The following is a 22,967-nucleotide window of genomic DNA, read 5'->3' on the forward strand; positions in this document are numbered from 1 at the left end:
GAGAGAATAAAGTCTGACAAAGTTGGGGAGACAACGTGGGTGGGAAGGTATCAAGGGAGGCGAAAACTGGGGACTTAATCAGAGACAATATCATCTATGGGAATGAAGGGGCTTCTGAAACCGAAATAGCGAAGCTATCGAGGGAGGCGAATATACACCAGTTTGTTTGTAATTTGCCTGATGGATATGATAGAAGGGCTGCCTGCTTTCGGGTGGACAAAAGCAAAGGATAGCCATTACTAGAACCCTCCTAAAAAGGCCTGCAATTTGCTCCTAAATGAAGCAACGAATGCCCTTAAAACTGAGTCTGAACGATTCATATTGAGTGCTTTGGGATCTCTAAACCTGAATGACAACAGGGGCTCGTACACAACCACAAAAATTACAGTTGCACACAGGCTTTCTACAGTTAAAAACTCATACACTAGCCGTAGAGAATAAAGGTGAGATTGTTGAGATGGGTAGCCGCTCAGCTTTAATAGTGGCATCTGACGGAGTACATTCGAGATTATACCAGTTCCAGAACTCGACAGAAAATTGATATTCCTCTTCCATCACACAAGTCACTTTACTGCGTGAACAATATATACTAAGTACATTTAAATCACTTTGCTGCGTGAACAGTATATACTAAATACAAGTCAAAGCATGATGTTGATGCACATGTTTTCATTTTCATCATCAAAGAGAGAAGGATGAGATTTAATTACCAATGGACAAGGATAAAAGAGAGGCATAAAACTTCAAAATATTCTTCTAAAATTCAATGAAGACACTATCTATTTTCTTGAGCTGCTCCATCTCCTCTCCAATTGCTATCCCAGGATCAATGTAGCACAACTGGAAAGAAAAAGGAAGGAAAAAAAATCCTAATTGAAGCTTCCACGAGAAATAACAAGAGAAAAGATAGGTTGACTAGAGGAGTAGAACCTGGTATTGGGGCTTCTTCAATGTGTGAGCTCCTCTTTTTATTAGCTTCTTCCATCCAGCATTTTCTCTAAGTGATCTTTCTAGAGCTACAGTTCTCTATTTTTGCAATACAGAATAAAACCAGATAAATATAGTAGAAATCACAAGAAAATATATGCACCATTTTGACAATCTCAATTTTCCTGTCTATACAAAACAAAGATTTCCAAACTGAACTTTTTTCATTTGGATCAAATATTTAAAAAACCACATATTATAGGATTCATGTCCTTCCCACAACAATTAACTTTTTCCACAAAAAAAAAATGTCCTTCCCACAATTTATGTGACAAGCAGAAATGTATCAAGATAGAAATGCTAGAATTTTAGCTTAGCTCAAACCTCATGATATTTGAGGGATGGTAGAAAGAACATTATTTTTCCTGGGTTCAATGGTAATATTAAGGCCAAAGAGGAAAAAAAGATGGAATCAAAAAATTATACTAGTAAATGGATGAGATGCAAGGTTCAATGCACATACCAGCCCAAATTCCCATACGAATAATTACAGAAAGACATCAATAGGGAAGCATGTTGAAGCTTTTGAATATTTTAATGTCCTTTATTATATGTTCAATAATCAAGCCAAAAAACGCAGGAGGTTTATTACTTACATGAGCAGGGTCCAAAATTAAGAGGTTGTACTGCGGCACTCCATTCTGTTGACGTCTGAATTGAATCCCAACAATAGTTCTTGAGTGACCATCATGTTGGAAGTACAAGGGTCTGCTCGTTGATGTTGTCAACAACTTGAATCAATTCCAGAATCACAATTTTCCTATTTGATAAAACCATAAGGCAAAAAATAAGATGCATGGAAAGAATAGCTTACACTCTGTTGGTGATGACAACTTGTCGATTTTGGACAGATGTGGTTAAGCTTTCCTCTGAAAAATAATTCCAAACCCAGTCGAGGAGAACCTGATGACCCTCTTTCTTCCTCGGAAATCTATTTGCCATAGAATGATCACTTCCACCAGCCACGTAATTGGTAGAGGACTGAGACTGGCCATTCACAATGGAGTCTAGCTGTGAAACATCACTATTTCGTCCCACCAAATATCTATCCATGGGTCCATAAACCTGAAAGGCTTTTCTCTTGTCACTGGCATTGGCTATCACAACAGGTGGGGTAAGACTGGTACCAGGAACGGAAAGAAAAAAGCTTTGCAATTCCTTAGGGCCAAAATCTACAATCCTAGCACGAAGGCCAAAAGAGCGAAAAATGGCAGCACATTCAGTAGTTCCGATCCAATGTTTAGAACCATAGACAGAATTGTTGAAATGATGAGAGCCAAGGGCATCAAAACCTTTTTCCCAGGCAATCTCAAGCCATCTCTGAAGAAACGGAATGTCAGGGACAAAACCAGAGCCACCGAACAAAAGCTCACTGGCATCATGTCTATGGGAAAGCAAATGGGAGCTAAGCATTTGGATATTACGCCAACCACAACCCCAGCCAGCATCTTCAGAAGCCAAGCTCTGAAAATGGTCAACATATCCAGACAATAAGACAGTGGTGTCGGTATCAGCATCTAATTCGAAACAGTTGGACAACAAGGAGATCAAACCACCAGGGGATTTGACATGGTAAAAGGAGCTCCTATACTGCAAAGCAATCAAACAAGAAATCTTTTCATCCATGGTGTTGTTCTCTTGGAGTGTGAATGTAGAAGAAGGGGGCGGAATAGAAAGTTGCTGGGCCAATTCCAGGTCCCTTGCAAGTTGCTCATCCTTTTCAGCGACACCATCATCCTCGTCAAAGTGGCTGTTGGCATGCCTGCCATTTGTGCATAATCAAATCAAATGCTTTTTAAACAATCTATCAACAAAAAAAAAAGGAAAGAAAAGGAAAAGGGAATATTTACCTTTGAAGTTGTGACGGAGGAAGGGTTAGATGACAAAAGGGACAATTTACAGAAGAATCCATCTTTTTTTTCTTCTTTAATTATATTCTCTCCATTCTGCATTGCATGATATGATTATGGTGTACCAGGCAGCAATTACTGTGAAACTTTGAAGCAACCAAAGAAGAATAGGATATATCATCAGCACAGCAGTGCAGAAAGAGAAGACTAACAGGCAAAGCGGTAGAAGAAAACTTCAGTAGAAGACGAGAAAACCCTAGTTAATCCCAGTCCCAGTCCCAGTCCCCATCGGACCAATGCCTGTCTACTGCCCACTGCTCGCCTTCCACTTTACTCCGTGTTGGCGTTTACTAATTTAGTTTCTGTCTTAATTAATAATCCTAATAATGTTTAAAACGATAATGAATAGTGCTTTAATTTATTTATGTATTCTGTTCCCAAAAAATCAAAAAGCGCAAAATATGAAGTAATAAAATTAATTGTTTGGTAGATAAGTGATGAATTTAATTTACAATTTCATTTATATTGATATCTCTCACTTGAGTTATCATAAAAAATTATTTGTAGAGTTCTTAAATATATTTTTTTAACAAAGTATTTAATTGAATTCAATTTAAAATTTTTAATAAAGTCTTATATTTAAAACTAATTTAAATGTAAAAAAATTTAATTTAATATCTAAAAATGGTATAAAAATAAATAAGAAGTAGCTCCTCTGATTTATTAATATTAAAATTATTTTTTAAAAATATTTCATAAAGGTAAGGAACTGAGGATAATATAAAAAACAAAACAAAATAAATTTTAAATAGTGTGTACAGCTACAAGACTTAGATTTTAATAAAAAATTTATATTTCTAAAGCTCGTCGCATATTAACTCAACAAATCAATTTATTAATTTTTTTTAATGAAATATTGTTTTGAAAAAGAAAAAATAAAAAGAATACTAAATCATTTGGGTTTTATAAAGTCCAACTCCTAGACGATTTAAAAGCAAACCTGGTCTATCCCACTAATCCAAACTGGTTTTGATAACTATAGCTCAACCATTCCCTTAGAACTTGTCTTCTTACGGTTTCCAAAGCTCTCCCAACTTTTTGACAGTTCACAATGGAGACCTTCCTCGCATTCCCTAAACAATTTATTATGTATGCAGGCGCATGGTGGTGAAAGGGTGAGGGTACAAGGCAGCATCCACTAAATCCGGTAATTGACTTGATCAACATTACAAATTTCTATCATGAATTTGATATGTACATAATATGTTAATCTCTCTCCACAAAATGATCTGTTATGTTATAAATGTAAGATTAACTCCGTTATGTTGGAGCTTCTGCTGTTTATTATTTTGATTAGAACAATTCCCTCGTGTACCTTTCCCTTAACAAATCAAAGTCTCTCTAAGACAATGAACCTGCCAGAACCAGCTGCAATTATGCTTCTTCTTTGCTGACCACCCGAGTTCCACTCTTAGAGAGCAAGAGGTCTTTCATTTCTCTGTAACTCCGGAGCTCTTCCAGCGCATCTGCTGTCTTTCTCGGCAAAAAAAACCCAGAAGCTGTGCTCATCCCTTCCTCTACATTAGTCCTCAAGGAGTGGGATGAGTAACAGCTTGGATCTTGACGCAGCGGAGGTGCTGTCCTCAGCATGTGAACAAGGATACCAACGGCTGCATCTTGAGATTTTTTCCCTATTGATGCAGTGTGGGAACTGGACTCCAAGTTTTTCTTCCCATAAAGGTTCTGACTGTATACTCAAAAGAAAATACAAAAATAAGATTATGGTGGTGATGAAAAAAACATAGATCAGTCTAGAAGCAAAAACATTAAGCCTCGGTCTCAGGATTGAAAAGAAAAGCGTCATAAACAGATGAACTTGAGCAAATGCACAAACAAAATGATGAATCCCCCGTTGTGTTTTATCTCAACTTCATCAAGGGAAGAAATCATGGAGCAAGTTGTGCCAAACTGCCAAAAAGTTATGCTAGCTTTCTTTGATCCACATATATGAGGTGGTGGGGCCATCAAGGACAAGGATCACAAAGCAACCAAGATGATAAAGGAAAGGTAACTACACTACCAAGATCCTCAAACTATTTTTTTGTTAAAAATAGGTCTTTCCATTAATTTTAACTACTGATAATAGTTTAGAAACACAACATATGTCAGGGGCCAATTTTTCACCAAAAAATAGTTCATAGCACTCAAATCAAAAAAATGAAAGTTCATGGGCTCAGTTCAGGGGCTCAGTTCAGGGTAATTTCGGGTAATTTAGCCTTTTCTATGAAACTTGCAATCTCGATTCATTGAAAACTATTTTTTTAATGAAATCCACACATCAGGGACCATTTGCTTGAATTTAAACAATTTGTGCTCGTGAAACCTGTAAGCCCTCTTGCGTGACATGCAATTGTGATCTAAAACCATGAGAACATATTGAGCAAGAAAGGGATGATAGATATTTTTCAAGCTTCTTATAATCAATTTAGCCTTAAATAAGAAGAAGCATTGACATTTAAGCAGATGAGAAATTCCATATACTGAGCTAATGGGTGTTTCTCCGGTAGGACAGCAAGTAAAACCGAGGAATCACAATAGTTACACACTAGAAAACTTAAGGCAAGCTTCTCCAACTAGAGGAAAATGACTCAGCACTAAATTTTTCATGTTGGAGAAGCACATAGCGCTAGATGTCAAGGAGAAACTGATATCAGATTTAGTTTAATTAATTAGTTATCAAGAATTATTCAGTAACAGAGTGAACCTTGACAAAGGTAGATGCAATTTCAAATTGAGCATTCCACATCATCATCAAATTAAACAAGGAAACAACAATATAGATGGACTTTATAACAAAACTACTCTGAGAAAACTGCAACAAACTGCAACCATGGAACTATATTCCAGAAGAAGAATTCCATGCAATCTAGAGACCACTCGCAAGGCTTTGCAGTAGATTACAAACTAAACACGCAGCCAACATAGAAGAGATGATCATACTAAAAATATGCACATGTGCATAAAATATGGAATAGAAACCAACCCTATGGATTCGTATAGTTAAGCACTCCATATACAGTTAGGTAAACACTACTTATGCCTGCAATTTCAAAGTACCTGGCATGAGAATCTGATGTATCAACATCATCAACATCAAAAGGACACGAGAAATCATCATCATCATCTAAGTCATCTTGGAAAGATAATCTACTTGAACTTCTGGAAAAACCAACGCGTGGAGAGCCACTAGAAGATAACAACCCTGAGAACCGCCCTGAATCATCTTTGCTATCTTTTAACAACTAAAAAGAATTGAAATTAGAGACACCAGTCAAAATATAATTTGATGGCTGAAGTTTTCAAGCAGGAAAAAAAACCACTTAAAAACAGATTGGTGAGAGCAGAGACTACCTTCTGACCAGAATAATGATTTACATTGCCAGAGTTTAACTCTGCAAACCTTATAGCTTCTAATTTCTTGATTGATCGAATTCCAGAAGGAGACTCCTGTGATGATGAATCATGCCTTGTGCTTCTGGGAGATAAAGGTGGAAGAGAATGCCTACTTGAATCAGAAAAGTTAGGAGAAAGGTATCTCGAACTTCTGCCGCCTGATATAGGAAGTGGAATAGAAACGGGTGCAGTTTCTGAAATATCACGAGCTAGGACAGGACTACCGTTGTAGAAGTGCGTTGGCGTAGAAGGGGACATAGATGATGAGAATGGAGGAGAAAGCTGGTACTCATCATGATAATTGGCCTTTTGAGGAGTTGATGGTCTGTAGTTTTGGACTCTATGACCGTAAATATCATTAGAGGGGGACGGAAAATCACATGGCATGCGAGATGTGCGATAAGCTGGCGGAGATCCACCAACTGGTTGGTTCACCATATGAGCTGCTCTATGGAAGCCGCTTGTCCAGCTATGCGGGCGTGGAAAAGGAGAAGAAACATGTGGTTGCATTCCTCTCAATAGAAAGGACGTAGCACCCACGCCCTTCTCTGAAGAGGGTAAAGACCTAAGAGGATCTGTGGTAGGGCTACCGACATAGTCCATTATAATCTTTGGTGTCATCGGTGTCACGGGCTCAAGCTTGAAATCAGATAGTGTCGAACGATAGGTCACAGATACACAAAGGCGGCCAGGAAGGGCCTCAACGGGGACAAAACTGAGCTCCTTCATTACTTCCTCATCAGCCCTGGAGAACGGTTCGCAAAATGAAGAAACTTTGTAAATGATATGGAAATTGTAAGTTTGAGTAGATGAGCTTAGCTGGCGAAAGACCCTGTATGCGGGGAGAAGCCTCATATGAGAGTAAAGAGAGCGTAAAAGTATGATGGACTTCTTATATGTCTTCTTGTAAGAGGCGGAATTTTCACCGGTCTGGGGAGGCATAACCCGCAGGGACTCATACTGAACAACCCACCTCTCTATAACTGTCTCCACAGATGTCCCAGCATACAAATTGTCCATGGATGTAGACGGAGTAGACGGTTGGCGAACAAGTAGTACATCAATTATCATGGGATCCGTGAGATTTCTGTGCCAAAAATTCAAGTTATCGAGAGCAGCAGGGCGGTCTCCGAGAACTAAATTGAACCATTTGTCGCTCTTTTTGACACGAGAAGTGGAAGAAAGTTCCCTGCTGCGATCATGGGGATGAAGAGAAGGGATTCTTGAGTCCAAGATGATGTGCAAGCTCTTCAATAGAAACTGGGAAATAATTTGTTCTAGTTTTCCAGAATCAGGGTGAGAATTACCATGCATATCCATGGTGCTAATCCAACTTTGAGATCCCGGTGGGTGGTGTATATGACCCTAAATCAAGACGATATAACCGCAATTCCCTTCCCTTCTCTTCTCTTTTTTTGGGGTTAGAGGTAAACAAGAGGATTAATTTTGATAAAAGAAGGAAAAAAACAAAGAACGGAAATGTGGGTGTGGTGGAGGAGCAAGAACAAATGATGGTAGGAATAGATTTGTAGCTCTGCTCGTCAAATTAACATACAAAAGAATCGTGTGAGAATTGAAAAAAAATTAAAAAAAAAAGAGAGAGAAAAAGAAATATAAGAGAATGGGGAAGGAAGGATTAATGAGTCATCAGAAGCATAGTAAAGCTAACAGATCATAGCAAGCCGATGGTGATAGATCGATGGATAAATGAAATGTTGATCGAACGTGCCGTGTTAGTATGAAGGACAGATTCAGAACTGGGGAGGGGATCTTGATGCGATAAGGCAAGCAGATCAAAAGAGGGCAATCTCTCCCATGTAATGATTGCCGTATATAAATAAAGAAATAAATAAATGTTTAAAAAGAAGGAAGGAATTGAAAACTTACCCGCAACGTTAAAATAAGACGTGAAAGAGAAGAGTTTAATTTAATTTCCTTTGCCGGAAGAGAGACGTAAAACAATCCAAATAATAATAATAATAATAATAATAATAATAAAAGGAGAATCCCAGAATTCCTTCCGGCAGTAGTACTGTTGTTAAAGAAAGAAAGAAATGGGTATGGAAAATTAGTTCACAATTATAATCAAAACAAATCAAGTAATGATGGAACGCCTCTTCCTAACCACTACTCATCCATCTCTTTTCATTTCAAAATCCCCTCCCTCTCTCTCTCTCTCGAATTATTGTGTCAGCGTTTATTTTCGAAGTTTCTTTATTTTAGAAATATAATAAAATAATATTTTTTTATTTTTAATACTAATATATTAAAATAATTAAAAAATATCAAATAATTAATTTAAAACAAAAAAAAAATTAAAAATCACGATCAGCCGCGCAGTACCCTCGGCGCACTACCCCTCCGACACCATCATTATCCTTTAATTTTTATTAAAATATTATATTATATGCCTCCCCCCCTTCCAGTCATCAATTATTAAGATTACTAAAGTGAGGGCAAATCATGTTGTTGTGTCAAGTTCTTATAAATCTTAAATTAATTAAAATAAATCAATCAATAAAGAGTGGTGATGACGCTACTCTGTCCAAACAACAAATGAATTCAACAATGGGCCACGGCCCACAGGAGGGCTAAAAAGTCCAAGTTACTTACTGGTGCTCTTCGCCTTTGGGCTTAGCTTTCTAAGGAGTGGGTTGTTCGAAACTGAAACGGGCCTCAGCGACTTTGGTGCTCGCTGAAACCGCACATGTAGACTTGGGATATCTTCCGCCCAGCAAAGCAACTGAACATTTGCCTCATTCTAAGTTGAGGTTTCTGTTAAGGAAATTCAAAGTCAAAATCTCTCATCTATTATAGATCTTCACGCACAATTTGGTGCTCCATCTTCTCCTGGATCTTCATAATAATCGTGTAGAACTATAAATTAAGTTAGCTCCTCATTTGCCTCATTCTTTTGTTACATTATGATATACTGTAATATATAAATACAAATCAATATACAATGTTTTTGGTAAGTGGACCAAAAACACATTACATCACATTACAAACAATCTTCTTATTGTTTTTCTAACTTGGTATCACAGCCTTCTAACTCCTATTATTCTTCTTTCCTGAATTCGCTTCTGCATATTATCTTCCTTTTCATCTTCAAATGATTTCAACATCAACAACTCTCTACACCTTACCACCAATATCTTTCAAACTCAATGGATCAAATTATCTAGGTTAGCAATCTCAATTCCAACCATTTCTTAATAGCAATGATCTTTTAGGGTTTGTGGAAGGCTCTGATCAGATCCCTTAAAAGACTAATGCTGATAATTCACATAATCCTTCTTATATAACCTAGTATAAGAAAGATCAAGCTCTACTTGGTATTATCTCATCCCCAATCTGTCCAAACATCATTGTATCAATATATGGTTTAAACACATCCAAACAGGTTTGGACTACTCTTAAAACTAGATTTTCCAACCAGTCATGAACTCGTATTTCACATCTAAAATGTCAATTGCAGACTATCACACAAGGTTCACGATCACGTTCCACATATTTAAAAGGCTTTAAGTTTATGACAAATCAACTTGCTGCAGCAGAAAAGTCTATTGATGATCAAGATTTAATTTCATTCATCACTTAAGGTCTTAACTAAGAGTTCAACTATTTTATAACTTCTTTTAATTTTGCTTATAGAGATAAAGACTTTATATTTGAAGATTTTAGTGTTGAATCACTTAGAAGTAAAGCACTTCTGGATACTAATGTTAGGTAGTGGTGTCTAATACTACTTTTGATTTGCTACCAATAAGAAGTCCTCATTTCCAACACATAAGAAATCATCAGTTTCTGCTGCTCGTCCAAGCAATTCTTAGCAAGTTCATTCCTCATGTCAATCCATTGTGCATCAAAATTCAATCGGTACATGCTCCATATACCAAATCTATGATATAACAAGTGATATTGTTATCATAAATTTGATTTTGTATATCAAGGGTGTCATCCTCCCTTTAAACTTGCAATAATGGTAACCAAGTCAAATGCTCAACATGAACATCAAATATGGTATGCAGACAATGAAGCTAATGCTCATATATCATTTGATGATCAGAATCTCTTTTAACAATGAAGCTAATGCTCATATATCATTTGATGATCATAATCTCTTTTAAAAATTATCTTTTAATGGAGGAGAAACTATTAATGTAAGGAATGCTACATGCTTGTTAATTAAAAGCATTGAATCCATATTATTACAAATAGACAACATTAAGTTTTATTTATCAAAATCCTTTAATGTCCACATGCATTCATTGATCTTCTACCATTAATAAGTTTTGTTTAGAAAATATTCGCTACTTTATACTTATTGGATCTGACTTTACTATGAAGAAGAATCATACAGGTTAAACTTTATTCCATGGATATAATGAAAATGGTTTTTATCCTATTATTAGCAACGTAAGTCTCCCTCACAAAATTCATAGACTAACAACAATCATTGAAGAGCAAACTTTTGTTGAGTAGGAGCATTATTGACGTACAGGTCCCTCATATGCAGTTCTTCAATCCATTTTGTATTCCAATAACATTTCTCTTTCACTAACAATAAATTAATCATCCTTTTGTTTCGTGTTATAATCCAATTTTGACCCATTTGCTTTTAATTTAAGTTTAAGGGGATTAAAATTTGAAATTAAAAGATCATTGATTGATTTTGGTTAAAGGTGTGATTTGTCAACTTGTGAAAAAACTAGGGACTATAATGTGTTTTGTCATTCTCTTCTAATCTTCGGTTTAAAAAGATTATCAAGATAATGACAGTTATCTATTTTAAAATTTCATTTTAAATTCTAATCAAATTTAAATTTAAAAAAGAGAATGAGTTTGATCGAGACTTTGTTTCTCATATGCTATGAGACTCTTGTATTATGAATACAAATCCCAGTGCATACATCAAAAGGGAAGCCATTACAAAAAACAAACCTAAATGAACCAACTATGTCATCGTCCCCCTATCTTCAGAGTCTGGCCATACATATTTTTTTCCCTTTGTTGCAAAAAAGAACACTCTTTTTTTCTCATCCTTCTAACAAAACCATAGTTGTCATCCAACAAGAATACCACCAAGGTTGCTCAGTCACTCGCCACAGGCGCAACCATCATCGATAGTCACAGTTGATTAACCACTGTGAGCATGCACCAGTCATAACAACAGTGTCATCTTCAGCTTCAGTAACTGTGAGCAAGCTCAAGCCAGCAGCAACAGAGGGTTCCTCCATTTCGGCCATAGGTCACACCTCTTCTCCTTTTCACTAAAAACACCAACCGTTTGCACCAGCTACACCCCTACATTTCCAGCAGCAACCTTCTCTTCTCAGCAGTGGTTGCAGTTAGCCCCCCTCAGCATTAACAACAATGGTGAGTCCCTCTCAGACCTTGACCAACAGCTTCATTCCCTTTTCCATGACAGCGATGAGCAACAGAAACTAATAGAGAGAGGGGGGACAAGAAGACATAGAGAGCTAGAGAGGGAAAGGGAGAGAATAGAGAAAAAAAAAGAGACCAAAGATAAAGAAGAAACACAAAAGAATGAAAGAAAGGTTGAGACGGTTGCCCAGTCACTAGTCTCCAGCATCACCCGACCGTCTCCCTCAACTTTGCTTCCAACAACAGCCATGTCAGGTAAGTCTTTCTTTTTCCCTCGTTTGCTAATTTAATTACTTTATTACTGTTGCATGGCCAGCTTGGTCACTGGTTTAGGCTAGTGACCTGGCCGAGCCGGCTGGATCAAGCTCAGCCCTTACGACTGGGCTAGATCCAATCCATAAAAAAAGGAAAAAACAGAAATTGTTGAGCCGGGCTGAACTTAGGCCTCAGGCTTAGCCGACCTAATTTTCTTTGGGCTAAAGGTGTGTTTGGTAAAACACACCCTTATACCCTTTCCCTTTAATATCACTTTTCTTTATTTTGATATCTAGTCAAATAAACCCTTTTAGATATTAGAAAATTCTAAAAAAAATTCAAGGATCCTTTTTTTATTTATTTGTGGGTCCCTCACACCTTTTTTTTTTGTTAACTTTACTGTGTATTTAGGTTGTAGACTCTTACTGTGAAATGTGAATCTAATATGCGATATATATCTGTCTTTTTTTTTCTCGTAAAAAAAATTAATAAAAAGATATGTTTTGCTTTCAATCCAAATTTTACCGATTTATTTATTGGCACCAGAGTCAAGAATACCTTTTTTTTTACGTAATTTTTACTAACGTTAGAGTTGGAAGTATTCGTAGTCGAATATTCACTGGCACCAGAGTCAGGAATATTATAAGCAGACCTTTAAAAACAGAATAAAACAACTTTTAGTAATTTTAGACAAAACCTGTAATGCAGTCTACCTAAGGTATGACGTTTTAGGGCTGATAGTATCTTTCTTTTTACGTAACCAGTCTCATACCATAGAATCTCTATTTACGAGTTAGGGTTCCTAGTAACCATAATACTAAGTGGTGCCTCTTTAAACCAAACATTTTTCCATATAAGAATAAGATGCCAGATATATGTTCTTTTTCCCTAGAAATTTTAAAGGTCGTTGCGATGTTAGGTGTGATATTTTGTATGCCCTCTTGGAAAAAACAAGCAAATGCCTTTTTTCATGTTCCACTTTGCAACTTGTCAATCCATTGGTTCTCATACGTTATGATGTTTAGAAATCACCCATAGAATTTATTAGTGGTTGTCCTTATTATTTTTTGTTTGTAGATGATTTTTTAAGGTTTTTTTAGGTTTATCCCTTGCATAATAAATCATTAGCATTTGACACCTTTCTCAAATTTAAATGTTATGCTGAAAATTTATTCTCTTGCTCGGTTAGAAAATTTCATACTTATAATAGAGAAAAATACTTATCTAAATAATTTACTAAGTTTTTATCAAAGTCAAGGATATATCATAGGTTAACATATTCGCATACCTCTGAGCAAAATAGAATAGCTGAGAGGAAACATCATCACATTCAAGAACTTGGTTTAACATTGTTAGCACAATCACATCTTAAGTAAAAAATTTAGGTTGGTTCTTTTTAAGCATCAATATACTTAATTAATAGGTTACCTACTAAAATCCTACAACATTGCAGCCCTTTTGAAGTTTAAAATGGTTGCTCATATTATCCTTTATTAAGGCCTTATGAACCTCATAAACTTGCATATTACAATAGATGTTGTGTTTATTTGGGTTATTCCAATAATTAAAAAGGTTATCGTTGTCTAGATTTGGAGTCTAATAGAGTTTATATCTCTAAAAGTGTACTATTTGATGAAACAACATTTCCACTAAAAGATAAAGATCAAGATTCCTTCAGTTCAAGCACAACTCTATCACCTTGTAACTTTAGAAAATTTGGTAGATACAATATTTTCTAGTAATTTGTTGATTAATGTTCGTAATATAGAGACCAACACAATCTCTACTTCTTTCCAACTTCAAACCCTACAACATTTTAGATTTTTTTTATCTACTAAACTTCATGTATCTCTCATGCATATACCTTTCACCTCAATAGACCAATCTGCTATTGACTCTCTCATTTATGAAGTTTCTTCCTTAGACATCCAGTAAGACATTCAAATATACCAACCACCAAATAGTCCAAAACCTCCATCTACATCTCATATAATCACAAGGTCAAGAATTGGTCATTCCAAACCAAAACAGTTTCAAAACTATAAGGTTTTATAATCCACTCTTCATCCATTAAAAGTATTCTATAGTGTTTTTAATGAGTAGGAACTTACTCTCTACAGTAAAGCAATTTCAAATCTAAATTGGAGAGCGACAATAAGCAAAGAATTTGATGCATTGATAGCTAATGAGACCTTGTTTCTTTGTTCTCGCCAATCTCGATATCATATTGTCAAAAATAAATGGGTTTATAAGATCAAAAGAAAACTTGTGGCAGAATTGATAGGTACAAGATAAGATTGATGGCTAAAATCTTTGATTAGTGGAATGACATATATTGCCATGAAATTTTTTCCCCGGTTATCAAGTTTTCCACCATTCATTTGGTTTTTTTTGTTGGTTGTCATCTTTAATTACCTTATTAAATAAGTGTTGCCTCTAATGCATTTTTGCATGGTTTTTTAGGAGCAACCATAGGGATTTATTGATAACTCTAAAGAGTCTAAACCATATTCATTTGCAGTTTGCATAAATCACTGTATAAACTTAAATAGGCCACTCGAGCTTGATTTATAAGACTCTTTTAGCATCTAATTGACATTGGTTTTATATAGTATGAATTCGACTATAGCTTGTTCATTTACAAACAGATAACTTTAAATTATTTATCCTAACCTACGCAGATGACATTATTGTCACTGGTTCTAGCCATTTAGAAATTAAAAGTTTTACATTGGTTTGCAATCTTAGCAATCTCTTCTACTTTTTAAAAATCAAAACTGCTTGTAATCAAGAAGGCTTACATCTTAGGTAGTCAAAATATATTTCCAATTTGCTTGAGAAAACTCATATTGTTGATGGTCGACCTCTTGAATCGCCTACTGTTTTAGGTGCAAAACTTTATGCTCATGATGATGAACTATTATCTGACCCTATTGAGTATAGGCAGGTTATTGGTGCACTTCAGTATTATACTCTCACTAGACCTGACATCAATTATGGAATCAATCAATTATGCCAATTTATATATAATCCAAAAGAGTCTTATTGGGGTGGGGTGCTATAAAACTAGTTCTTTGTTATTTAAAAAGGTTATGTTAATTATGGGATGCATTATACACTTTTTTTCAATTGCCTTAAATGTCTTTTATGATTCTAACTGCCAGACAATTACAAATCTATCAATAGCTATGGTGTTTTTTTTTTTTTTTTTTGCCAAAATCTTATATCTTAGAGTGCAAAAAATAGAATGTTGTGTCTAAATCTAGCATGGAGGTAAAATATTGATTTATAGTCCTTGCTACGACTGAGTTATATTGGCTCAGAATGTAATTTTGTGATCTTGCTATTTCTCTACAATCACCTCCAAAATATTATGGTGTGGTAAGATTATCTAACAATTGCTCTTGTTTCTAACCCAGTATTTTATGCATGCGCCAGCAATATTTGTGGTGATTTTGTACAACTATAAATTAAGTTAACTCATCATATATCTCATTCTTTTGTTCGATTCTGATATTTGTACTGTAATCTATAAACACAATCAATATATGTATGGTGATTTTGATAAAACAATCTTCCTGTTGCTTTTCTAGCTTCCTGCTACGTCCTATGTGAAATTAAAAGGCACACAAAAATCAACTCGTTACATCACAGTCCAAGGTGACATTAAAATGAATCAAACTCAAACTAATTAGCACAATTTCTTTTATCAACCACTTGAAGCTCGACCGGTTTGGGCTCAGCACTCTGAGACCAACTTCAAAAGCCTTCCCTGACGAACCAATAAAGGTTGGATTAGCACTATATTGACCTGAGTTTGAAGTTAGCTCACCTTTGGTTTGGCGTTAGCTCATCAATTAATGATGTTACGTCAACAGTGGTGTGAATAATTAGATTTTTGTGCGTTAGGAGGGTGGGAGGTTGCCATCAAATTGATGGGAATTCGTCCTGGTTAGGATGACGTAAGTAAAAGAAAGAAAACTTGGACAAATGCATCGTTGTCTTTCTGGAGATTCTCGCCAGTCGCCTCCTCCACCTCCTATTTGCCTACCCTACAGTAGCTCAACTGTCGCCATACATGTATATATGAATTCGTTACCCATCGTCTCCGATTACTTTCTTAAAAGTTTTAAAATCGAGATCATGTCGCCATCAGGGAAAGGGTCATTGGTTCTTTCTGCATCGCTAATAACGTGGATCTCACATTAAAAGTGTTCTTTCTCTTTTCTGTTTTCAAGTTTTTTTTTTATTCTCTAGTCTCCATTTCCTAATATAAAATTAAAATATATATATATATATATATTTTTCTTTATTAAAAATAAAGACAAAACTTGTCACAGAAAAAAATAAAAAATATATCAAGATCACAATTATTTCTCATAAAAATTAAAACCATAATTTACAATAATCATTTTGATTATATTTTAATCAAAACCATAAAAGTTGCTAAGTGGATACAAAGATACCTCGAAGATCCGCATACGGCCCAACAATAACATGACCAAAGATAGCACGGGGCTATTTCTCGGATAAAAAATTAATATGGGACGAACACTTCTCTTTTTTCTTAAAAATAAAATAAAGTGGATCCGGACTCCGGAGCCCGCAGAAGAGAGGAAACGGCCATTGGTTTTTTGAAACGACAGGACAAGCAATGTTTTTTTTTTTTTCCTCGCAAAAAACGAAACTCAATCCCTATAAAAGAATAAATCATCGTTTAGTCCTTGTATCTTTAGAAAATAATTAGTTAGTCTCTTTGATTTAAATTACTTCACATTACATCCCTATATTTTTATATATATTTACAGCTTAAGTGATGTTTGTTGTGTCTTTTCTAAATTGAATTAAATTACTTTCAAATTTTGATTCAAAACAAAGTGATGATTTTTTTTAATTATAAATAATTTTTTGTTCCAAAATTTTTTTTTATTACAATTTCGAGTCAAAATCTTGCGGAAATTAAAAATTTTTAAATTTTAATTTATAAATTCTAACTTGTATTATATTCCTTCCTAACAAAAAATTGTTTGAAACATGCATTTAAATTAAATTATTTTATTTCAAATATATTTTTAAGTTAACTCGTCTTTATTATAAGTTTTTAAATCGTAATTTAAAATTTAAAATTATTTTTTTATAAACCATGACAAATGAACTCTCGCTCTATTAATTGTAAGCTAATAAGATGTTGAATTGTCATTCACATAATCATTTTTTATTTTCAAAATATTTTGTGTATGTTAATTGAAAGAAACCTAGGATATTCTAACCATTTCTCGGGACTACTTAATGAATGAGCAATCATATTCGATAAAGGGACTAAGTTATTTTATATTTAAATTCTAGGGACTAAATCATTGCATTCATGAAAAGATAAAGTAAAATCGAAGCACATAGGCAAGCAAGCACACCTTATTAATTAACAAAAAGTAAAAGATGCGCTTCTTTAACATTAATTTATTAGATATTAGGTTTTATAATTTATTATAATTTATTTTTTTATATAATTATTGTGATTTTATGATTTGTGATACGAGTTTAATAGATTAATTAAATTAATTTAGGTTTTAGAAAAAACAATTAGCCTTCATGGGGTTGATTAGAGATAAAGTTTTATGATTGTTTCAGTTTATTTTTTAAGAAATTATCTTAGTTTCATTATCTGAATATCCTGTTTTGCAAATTAACTTAGGTTGACTTGTGTTGTTTTACTGTATTTTTTTTATTGAAATATTTTTTTAATTTTATTATTTAATAATAAATTGATTGAGAATTAAATTTTATAATTTATTTTGATTTATTTTTATTTGTTATTTTAATGATATGATTTAAATTATAAGTTTTATAAGTTAATTTAGGTTGAATTAAGTGGTTGGGTTGTTTTTTTTTAATTGTAAACTACAAGGAATAATCTTTTGAAGATGGGAAATAAGATACAGTGAACCTGGACACAACTGATTCAGCCTATAAAAACAGAAAGAGGAGAATGCTACCCATAAATAAAGGGTGTTAAAATTTGAGTGGATGTTCTTGGAGCCAGGAAAAAGAATTCTTGCAGCTACGAAGAAAGAGAATAATCAATAGTAAATAGTGGTAATGGCCCTAATGGGGACGGTCAAGGATGGAGAGGAGATAATGCTAAAGAAGAGAAATGAGGAGCTGGAGAAAGCGCTCAAAGAAAGCAAGCAGAGGGAGGAAAAGATGAAATCAGAGCTACAAAGGGCATGGGAGAGGCTCCAAGTGGCAGAGGAGGCCGAGGAGAGGCTATGCTCCCAGCTGGGTGAGCTCGAGGCTGAGGCTGTCAGCCATGCCCGCGACTGCCATGCCCGCATTCTCTCTCTCATGAACGAACTCTCCCAAGCCCACAACCTTCTCCATCTTCATCCAGTCACCAATTAACATCATCATCATCAACCCTTTTAATTTCCTGTCTTTTTTGGCTCTCTCTGCCAGCATATGTATTTGGGAGCAGGTAGAGATGTTGCTTTCACCTTCGTGGGTGATTGATCTGTTGATAATTAGGTCTCTCTCTTTAGTTATGATGATTCTCTCCCTCTCCCTTTTTTTCTCTAGGAGAGTCAAGAATTCTGTACAATATTTCTATTTTCTTCTCTTCATTTCATTTCATTGTTCTACTGGATGTGAATTTTCTCTACCCCTATTATTATGAATTTTTTTTTGGGTGGTCAGTCAATGGATCATACACAAGCTTTTCTTTGGCATAATTAATCAATGTAATCTGAGATGTTACCTTTTAGGAAATATATTAAAGGATTAACTAACCTGTTTAATGTTAGCGACAAAAACTGACAGATTTCACAGAGACAGAGGACGCTGAACAAGTTAGTTTATTGTCTTCACCTAGGAAGCCAGAGTTTTAACTGTCTGCGTACATTTTACAAGAGGATGTTTATCAGTAAGATCGATAGGGTAGAACTTCAGCTGCTTCTGACATTTTTATTTATTTTTTTTCGTTGTTGATAACGAGGTTTAACAAGAGCATAGCCGTCGGGTGATGAAGATTGAAATTAAATTAATTGGCCATTGTTTAACACTCCCGAGGAGATGATATAAAAGGATTAAAAAACCCCATCCGATTTTTTGTTTTTCAAACGAAAAATTGAAAAGAGTGTTAGCACTGCTTGGAACAAGGATTCGAAGAACAAGGTCAGGCAGGATGCATCATGAGATGCCGACGTGCATTTCCAAGAGTTTGAATACGACCTTGGTCATGACAACTTCCCAAAACTCAAAAAGCAAACCATGGTGCCCTTGCTACCAGACAATTGCTCCAACCATATATCACACCAGATTAGACACCACTACCGCATTCACTATACAAGCTGTGCGCGATATCATTCAATTCGAGGCTCCGCAGCAATCCAAACCAATCTACCAAAATTTAAAAAGCTTTAGCATGATATCGAAGTTCCTTACAGAATAGAATAGCAATTGACATTGAAGAATAGTTCACAACAGAGCTTTTCTTATTAAAGACTCAAAAACTACTCCCCCTAACCTCTGCTGTATCAAAAACAAAGTGATCTCTCATGGCTACATTTTTTTTTTAAAAAAAAAAAACATTATTGATCATGGCTTGCATGTCTTCTCTCTCAGCTCCGGGTCCCTAGACACAACATATTCAGAAATCAGATAAAATTCAATGACCAAAAGTAATAGTGTGTCATGCTTAGAGTACGAACCAGACCTTCGAAGGTGATCAAGAATGAGAAGTCTTGGTCCAGGAGGGATTCTTACATCTCTAAGAGCACTGGAAAACCAAACACATAATGATCACCAAAGATCCTCTTTAAGGAAATAATGATATATACATTGATAAATATTGATAAAACACAAACGCTAACTAATCATACATAAGGTGAATGAAAACTAGATCATCTAAAAACTTGCCTGTCGGTCAGCAAAGGCAAAGTGTTATCTGTCAACAACCCTTTCTTGAAATTCTTTTCATAATTCTGGAGACCAAGATTATTTAGCATGGATCTTGTTCTGGCATAGCACAAATCTTCAACTGGTGGTTTAGATAACTTCTCCCCCAACTAAATAACCACATGAAAGTTTATCTCAGCATTGGCAAGAATAAGACCAAAGGAACAATATGAGAATGATCTCATACTAGAAACGAGACTGCAAAACTGGTTGCCTCTGTATATGAATGCAAGGAATGCTTTTGGTAGGACTAATATGAAATTGCCTCCAAATAGAAATGCTTTATTGATCCATACTCACCGCTTGCATGGGCAAAAATATAAACCTACTGTAGCATGTGAGTCTGTAGAAAAAAAAAAGATGTATCTTGCCTTAAAACTTTACCTTGAAAAGACCACCCTGAACTAATGCAAAGAAAAGTCCAGAAGTGATTGCATTAGTAGCAAGATTTGGGCCACCCATGCCACTCACCAACGAAAACATGGCACCGGAACCAAAAGCTGCAACCATGCTGCAATGATAAATTAATAAGATTTAATATGTGCATGGAAACTAAGGCTAAAGTACTCAAAATTACCCTGAACTTTGGGTCAAGCTACACTTAGCTCCTGAACTTTTTTTTTTTAAGAGCAGTGAATTATTATTTGATAAAATCTCCAGCCATACACGGCATCCTTCCACAAAATTATCCCATTTCTTATGACTGATTTTGAAATTCTATGAATTTGTTTACCATTTAAACCTAATTTTCCTCAGTAAGATCTATATTGACCGTGGAATGGGAGGACGAGTTTAGTCTATGACAGATAATGATAGAGCATCAATGGAAAGGTTAAATCAGGCCTTTCTAATTCATCTATACTACTCCTACATCTTTTCTTTTGATACAATGATAGGACTCAAGCCCCAAACTCTTCCCTTTTAAAATAGATTCCATTACAAGCATATGATAAATAGATGAAAATCATTGGCAACTAATATCTATGATCACTTAGTTCATACATTTGTAGCACTTGGGATTCAATTATCTAGAGAAAGACACCACAATATGCTAAATGAAATTCCAGTAAAACAACATTTTATGAAGTCAATCATCCCATTAAGGGGAACACAAAGGAGTGAACAAAGATTATTGCTTGCAAAGGAAGAACATATGCACAGCAAAAGGGATGTAGTAAAAGTTACCTAGATTGGACATCCTCCTTGCCGCGCAATCTCTTCATGATACAAGCTATGCCGGCATTGGTTCCAGTCATTACAGCAAAATTGCGTGCTTGTATTAAGGGTCCACCAGCTAAAGCCTGTACATGAAGCATATCGTTTGTTAAACATTAGCAACATCTCTTAATGGATCCAGCAGCCACAATTAATTCAGGCCATTGTGTAGGGTTCAGAATCAATCTAGTTCTGTACATTGACTCCAAACACAAATCCAATGATAAACCAATTCTGAAGGATTTTTTTTTCCTCTCCACTACATTCTCCCCTGGAATACTCAACCGCGTTTCAAGAAAAAGGCATGTGAGACATAGAACTCATCTGGATCAAGCAAAGATTCACCCTTTTTCGATATTAGGAGCAAAAACTACTTGGTAGATTATGCAAAAGGGATCCTCGTCAACCTAATATTCCAATTTCCAAGCTCATACAACATTATAACAAATAGAGGGGGGGGGGGGGGGGGGGGGCATAAAGCAAATATTATAAGCTGCTCTGCAATCATGTTGAGGAGAGCGTTCGGACAATTTAAGTCTGATACAGCTAGGAGTAAAACTCTATTTTATATAACTCATAAACTTTCATAGTAATCTCCTTGTAACTAGATGATGAAACTAGCTAGTTCTATGTTATCTGAGGAAAAAAGATTATCAGTTAGGCAAATCAAAATCTCTTTACGTTATTCATTTCGGGTAATTGATCTTCTCCAATTTCAAAGCAGAGCCATTCAAATGTAAAACAAAAATAAAAAGTTGAACCCTCTTTTTGCAGTAATACTAACAGAAAGAGATTACTTGGGCTTGCTTGAGAGAGGCCATGGCTTGAGGGTTGAGAGAGGCCTGAGGAGGGGGAGTTGGCATAGAGGAAGAGATGTCAGGGGTGAGGGTACCCATGATGGCTCCGATGGCAGCGCCCTGAACACCGCCGGTGGCAGTGACAACGGCGGCCTCGACAGGCAAAGATTGCTTGGACAACCAAGACTTGAAGCCATCCTCCAATTCCTTGAACTTAAACTGAACGAACTTCATTGGGTCTTGATTGGGAAACAGTTTGGCCACCGTCACTCCTTGTTTACCCTGCTGCTGCTCCATTTCTTTTCTTTTCCGTTTCGCTTTCCCCTGTTTGCTGCCGCCCCGCCGTTGCTGCTGCTGCTTCGAGCTACTATGTGGATAGAGATATATAGGAGAGGAGAGATCCTTCCTTTTTATTCCCTTCATTTGAATTCTATTTTGAGGGGTTTTTTTTTTCAATTTTTTTTTGTATTACCGCTTAGATATTATCGATTTCCTCTCCTTTTTCTTTTGATAGTAACTTAATAAAATAAATTAAATAATTAATTGCTTGTAATTTTTTTTCATTTTAACATACTTTTCTGTTTTAGGTATTTCTATGAAAATAAACAAATTCTTTCTATAAAAAAATCACAAGTTATATTTTAATGAGTCGAACCTAAACAAATTTTTTTCATATCAAAACACCCCAAAATGTCAAATAGGCTGCTTAAATTGTTTGAATATCCCAAATCACTCTTCAAAGGTAAGTTTGTTTGGAGAGACAGGATTGGAAGTAGAAATCATGTGTTCTCTTTGTTTAGCACCATGGATGTAGAACTAAGTCCCATTTGTAAAAGTGTTTTAAAAAAAATTATTATTTTTATTTTAAATTAATTTTTTTGGGTGTTTTCATATCATTTTAATATGCTAATATCAAAAATAATTTTTTAAAATTAAATTAAAATATTATTTTAATAAATTTTCAAATAAAAAATATTTTGAAAATCAACGGTTACAACACTCTTAAATCCTATGTAAAAAGAGAAGTGAAATATCTCTAAGTATCTTTTATCATTTTCGATTTATAATCTTT

The 22,967-nt window shown here is 35.1% G+C and overlaps 4 protein-coding genes across 6 annotated transcripts; 1 reads left to right on the top strand and 3 right to left on the bottom strand.

The window, feature by feature from the left end:
* Positions 1-526: 526 nt before the first annotated feature.
* LOC18103598 (uncharacterized) lies at positions 527-3,298 on the bottom strand. Of its 2 annotated transcripts, XM_052445849.1 has the most exons (6): positions 2,838-3,298; positions 1,802-2,749; positions 1,584-1,695; positions 931-1,026; positions 711-840; positions 527-571 (listed from the first exon to the last, which is right to left on the bottom strand). In XM_052445849.1, exons 1-5 carry the CDS (start codon positions 2,897-2,899, stop codon positions 757-759), a joined length of 1,302 nt encoding a protein of 433 aa, XP_052301809.1. In that variant the 5' UTR covers positions 2,900-3,298; the 3' UTR covers positions 527-571; positions 711-756. The 2 variants fall into 2 exon arrangements, with proteins under 2 accessions (XP_052301809.1, XP_006376581.2); XM_006376519.3 differs by having other exon boundaries at positions 527-840; positions 2,838-3,293.
* Positions 3,299-4,031: 733 nt separating this feature from the next.
* LOC7453999 (autophagy-related protein 13a) lies at positions 4,032-8,316 on the bottom strand. Its single transcript, XM_002317817.4, has 3 exons — positions 6,249-8,316; positions 5,955-6,139; positions 4,032-4,584 (listed from the first exon to the last, which is right to left on the bottom strand). Exons 1-3 carry the CDS (start codon positions 7,608-7,610, stop codon positions 4,272-4,274), a joined length of 1,860 nt encoding a protein of 619 aa, XP_002317853.3. The 5' UTR covers positions 7,611-8,316; the 3' UTR covers positions 4,032-4,271.
* Positions 8,317-17,917: 9,601 nt separating this feature from the next.
* Positions 17,918-18,620, top strand: LOC7486705 (protein RESPONSE TO LOW SULFUR 2). The gene has a single exon (XM_002318470.4). The coding sequence runs from the start codon at positions 18,030-18,032 to the stop codon at positions 18,330-18,332; it is 303 nt and encodes a 100-aa protein (XP_002318506.2). The 5' UTR covers positions 17,918-18,029; the 3' UTR covers positions 18,333-18,620.
* Positions 18,621-19,326: 706 nt separating this feature from the next.
* On the bottom strand, positions 19,327-22,332 carry LOC7493475 (chloroplastic import inner membrane translocase subunit HP30-2). 2 transcript variants are annotated; one of them, XM_002317816.4, is made up of 6 exons: positions 21,896-22,332; positions 21,069-21,184; positions 20,268-20,394; positions 19,845-19,993; positions 19,642-19,704; positions 19,327-19,560 (listed from the first exon to the last, which is right to left on the bottom strand). In XM_002317816.4, exons 1-6 carry the CDS (start codon positions 22,316-22,318, stop codon positions 19,524-19,526), a joined length of 915 nt encoding a protein of 304 aa, XP_002317852.2. In that variant the 5' UTR covers positions 22,319-22,332; the 3' UTR covers positions 19,327-19,523. The 2 variants fall into 2 exon arrangements, with proteins under 2 accessions (XP_002317852.2, XP_024438695.2); XM_024582927.2 differs by having other exon boundaries at positions 19,637-19,704; positions 21,896-22,317.
* Positions 22,333-22,967: the final 635 nt, after the last annotated feature.

The sequence above is a fragment of the Populus trichocarpa genome, chromosome 12 (genome assembly GCF_000002775.5).
Source record: "Populus trichocarpa isolate Nisqually-1 chromosome 12, P.trichocarpa_v4.1, whole genome shotgun sequence".
Classification (NCBI taxonomy): domain Eukaryota; kingdom Viridiplantae; phylum Streptophyta; class Magnoliopsida; order Malpighiales; family Salicaceae; genus Populus; species Populus trichocarpa.